Source organism: Sinocyclocheilus anshuiensis, unplaced genomic scaffold (genome assembly GCF_001515605.1).
Source record: "Sinocyclocheilus anshuiensis isolate Anshui unplaced genomic scaffold, SAMN03320099.WGS_v1.1 scaffold1396, whole genome shotgun sequence".
Taxonomy (NCBI): domain Eukaryota; kingdom Metazoa; phylum Chordata; class Actinopteri; order Cypriniformes; family Cyprinidae; genus Sinocyclocheilus; species Sinocyclocheilus anshuiensis.
The window spans coordinates 30,793-34,811 of record NW_015544208.1 but is presented as its reverse complement, the minus strand read 5'-3'; the positions used below and the strand labels follow the sequence as shown (position 1 = coordinate 34,811).

Genomic DNA, 4,019 nt, shown 5'->3' with positions numbered 1-4,019 from the left:
TTTTTTTCAGTTAATGTTTGTCCGATTTCAAGTAACAGAATTTTTATTATGGTTTTAATTTCAGTTTTAGTTAACTAAATTAACCCTGATTGTAACAGCTGTAATAAATGATTATTTATTATTGTTTTATTATTTTATTTGTGCATTTGGCAAACACTTTTATCCAAAGTAACTAATTTTTTCAAATACTTTATTATCTCTCACAATGAAGTTACCAACAAGTACCCAATATGCTTATCCCATCCCCACCCATACAAACACGGCAATAAAAAGAACTGAGCCCACAAGCAATCTATAAGTAGTCAGTAAAAACACAGTCAAATGTCTCTTGTTTGTCCAACTCAGTGGTTGTTCCACACAGAAGGCTGAACTCAGAGGAAAAAATCCAACAAATGAAGATTACAAACCTAAAAGAACAATAATAATACTAATATTAATAATAATAGGCTGATAGCAATAATGCAAAATAAAGGGTATAAGGTTTATCAGTATGTGTGTTCCCTGGCACAGGAATTTTTTGAAGACTTGTCTTTGATATCCTATCTATAATGTATCCTATCTATAATATCTTTTAACTCTCTTTAAGGACTGAAGCATGTATCTGATAACCAGAAGACGCACAAGAATCCTGTGCTCAAAGCTCAAGGAGGTCCTTTGCCTTCTGGGCCCAAACCCTTCGCTGCTCGGCCCACAGCAGCAGCCAGCCCGGCCCGCACTCTGCCCCCAGTGCTGGAGCTGGACGGCAAGAAATGGAAAGTGGTGAGTGAGTCAGTATGCCTGTTATAGTCTGTGTATGCAGCTGAAATTATTGTTGAAAATACCATTCTGAAAGGTATTTTCCATCTCAATCTTAGATATGTTTAATTGAATTTATTTAATACACGAGTTTCACAATTTGAGTTGAATTACTGAAATAAATGAACTTTTCCACAACATTCTAATTTATTGAGATGCACCTCTACATGCCAGTAGAAAAGATACTAAGCAAAGTTTTGCTGTTTTAGTATTGAACTAAACAGACGGGGGAATTTTTGTGAAGACATGACACTGTTTGGCCAGTTCATTTAACTTCTTATGCTGATTCTCTCTTGGGCTTTTTCCCCCCTACAGGAAAATCAGGAAGGCGCCCACGGCCTTGTGATCAGTGACACAGAACTGAAGCAGGTGGTTTATACCTTCAAGTGCAACAACAGCACTTTACAGGTGAAGGGGAAGATCAACTCCATTACTTTAGGTATGTATGCACTACCATTTGTTCCTGCAGTCTTCACTTTGTTTTTATATAGGTAGAAAGTTCAGACATAAGTTTGTTTTGTTGTCTTTTCAGATAACTGTAAGAAATTGGGTCTGGTCTTTGACGATGTTGTGGGTATTGTTGAGGTGATCAACTGCAAAGATGTTAAGGTCCAGGTGTGTATGCTTGTGCTTTGTACTCTTCTCATTATAGATGTAGTTGAGTATCTGCAGTATCATTTAAGCATTAAAAATGTCTTGATCTCTTTTTTTATTTTAATTTGATCCTGAATGGAAGCTTGTTTCCATCACAATAAAATTAAATAAAAACTTATTCTGACTTTTATTTTCCTCAGAATTGTGAGATGTAAACTCTATTACTATATACCATTTTTCTCAGAATTCAGAGTTTACATCTCAAAATTCTAAGTTTATTTCTTTGAATTTGGAGTTTGCATTTACATGTTTACATAATTTTACGCTCCTCCCCCCCCACCACCACAGAATAAAAAAACAAATGGTGACTTTTGAGAATTGCCAAATATAAACTCAGAATTGCAAGATAAAAAGTCAAAATTACTCGGTTTTTTTTGTTGTTTTTTTGTTATACTGTGGCAAAAGCAAGCTTCCATAGAAATGGTTGTAAAAAGTATTAAATAAATAAATTTAAAGTACTTATGTAAATGCACTTACAACATTTTTCTTTTCAACATTTTTGTATGTTTAGGTAAATATTGCTGTTTATTAATATGTATTAACATACTGATACATATGAATAAATGTTATTCTCTTCTGAACTAATTGAATACAAATGAATGTTTTAAGTTATTAACGTCAGTCTTGGGTGGTCTGATCACATGTGGTCAGACAGAACTGATTGTGACTGCATTTGTTCGTTAAAAAAACCCTCATCACATTATAAAACTCATCACAAATGGGTTTAAAATGTAAAAAATAAAGAAGTCCGTTTAAAACAGTGGAACTGATCGCACTGATGTTTTCTCGAAAATATGAATTTGAATTAAAGGTCTTATATTTAATTCTCTTAAACTCCCAGATATCTTGATATTGGCACTTTTTCTTTCTTATTACTCTGTGCATCTGTATCTTCTGAGTCATTATTCTTCTGTTGATTTCCAGGTTATGGGTAAGGTGCCAACCATCTCCATCAACAAGACAGATGGCTGCCATGTGTACCTGAGCAAGGACTCTCTGTCATGTGAAATCGTCAGCGCTAAGAGCTCAGAGATGAATGTGCTGGTGCCCAACAAGGATGGAGAATATGTAAGTAATGGAGTGAATCGTCTATGATTATAACGATTATAAGAATAGGAGTAATTGCTTTTCTATTTCTGTTTTATTCCAGACTGAGATCCCAGTCCCTGAACAATTCAAAACCGTATGGGACGGTAGCAAGCTGGTCACCACAGCAACCGAAATTGCGGGATAAAGGACCAGCCTGTGCGAGACCACCCCCATTGCAGTGTCCTACCTGACTGACCAACAAGCTTAAACTACAAAGTAGAATGGAATGCCAACCAGGTCCACTCTCCTATCAGCCAATCGCAGCGGCAATCATATCTTCCTTCAGCTAATGACATGACCGCTTGCTTACCGCAAGCACTTGCTCAGTCAGCGGCAGGGCTCCTTTCTCTTCTGTTCCATTGATTTAAAACATTAGCACTTGAAATCGATTGCCAACAGTTGAGGTGTTTTCATGTTTTGTTTTGTTGTTGTCTTGCAGCCATACTAAGCAAAGTAACATGTGAATGGCCAACATGAGGAAGCAAGTCATTTTAATCAGATTTTCTATTTTTGATGTCATTTAGATTCTTTTTTCATTTGCATTTTCTGGTCAGGGGGCAGGTGTTGGGGGGGTGGGGGGTCATTCCATTTTCTGTTTGACATATGCAATTCAGATCTGAAGCACATAAATGTCCCTCTACAGATCACCAATGCAGACATTTACTGTAACTTTATTAATTTTTTTTTCTAGGCATAATTAGAATGAAGGTTTGTGTCAAATCTTAGAGGACCAATTGGCGCCTTGCAGGATTCAGTTATATTTCCAATCGTGACACTGAAACAATGTTTAAAAAAACAGTAGTTGCTTTAGGAGTTCTCATTTCCCTCTTTATTTCATATTGTATTCCAGAGCACATGCACATTCCCTGTAATATAAATAAATGAACATTCCATGGTTCATGACGGAAAGGTGTGGAATGCGTTTTGATGTCTTGAGTGTTCTTGGCACAAACTGGAGAGGAGGCAGAGAAGGACACACACAGCGTAACGTTGTGATGCTCATGGTACTGTCCATGTCTGATATCGGATGACTATCTGCTGTACAGATACTGGATTTACATGACCTGAGTCCACCTCTTGCTCTCATCACATGCTTTAACTAGTTTAGGCTTTAATTCCAACTTCTTAATCTTTACTTTTCTTAATACTTTTACTTTCCATAGGCCATGAGTATGGAATTTCTTTTGTATCATTTGTCTTTATTTGGCCGAGAATTAGTACTGGAGAACAAACATCATTAAAACTGTTTCAATAAAAAACATCACTTTTTTTCTGAGTCTTTGATGTGCTTTATTGCATATAATTGGCAAATACATTTTGTTGCAAGAGTCCAGCATCTTGCATTTTATGGTTTAAGATTTCTAGAAAGGTGATGTGGAGCAGAACATAATTAAAACAAACAACAGAACCTAGAATGAGCATTTGTAAAACATACAGCTGTTCAATAGTTTGTGTTTTATTCACCAAGGATGCATTTCATT

General features: G+C 36.1%; 1 protein-coding gene across 1 annotated transcript in view; it reads left to right on the top strand.

Moving 5' to 3' along the window:
- LOC107697048 (adenylyl cyclase-associated protein 1-like) overlaps nt 1-3,313 on the top strand; it is a 10,310-nt gene extending 6,997 nt beyond the window's left edge. Inside the window, exons 9-13 of the mRNA XM_016497681.1 lie at nt 587-759; nt 1,111-1,234; nt 1,328-1,410; nt 2,374-2,517; nt 2,600-3,313. Coding sequence (XP_016353167.1) covers nt 587-759; nt 1,111-1,234; nt 1,328-1,410; nt 2,374-2,517; nt 2,600-2,683 — 608 coding nt within the window. The 3' untranslated portion in view covers nt 2,684-3,313. The remainder of the gene's footprint in view (nt 1-586; nt 760-1,110; nt 1,235-1,327; nt 1,411-2,373; nt 2,518-2,599) is intronic.
- The last annotated feature ends 706 nt before the right edge of the window (nt 3,314-4,019 follow it).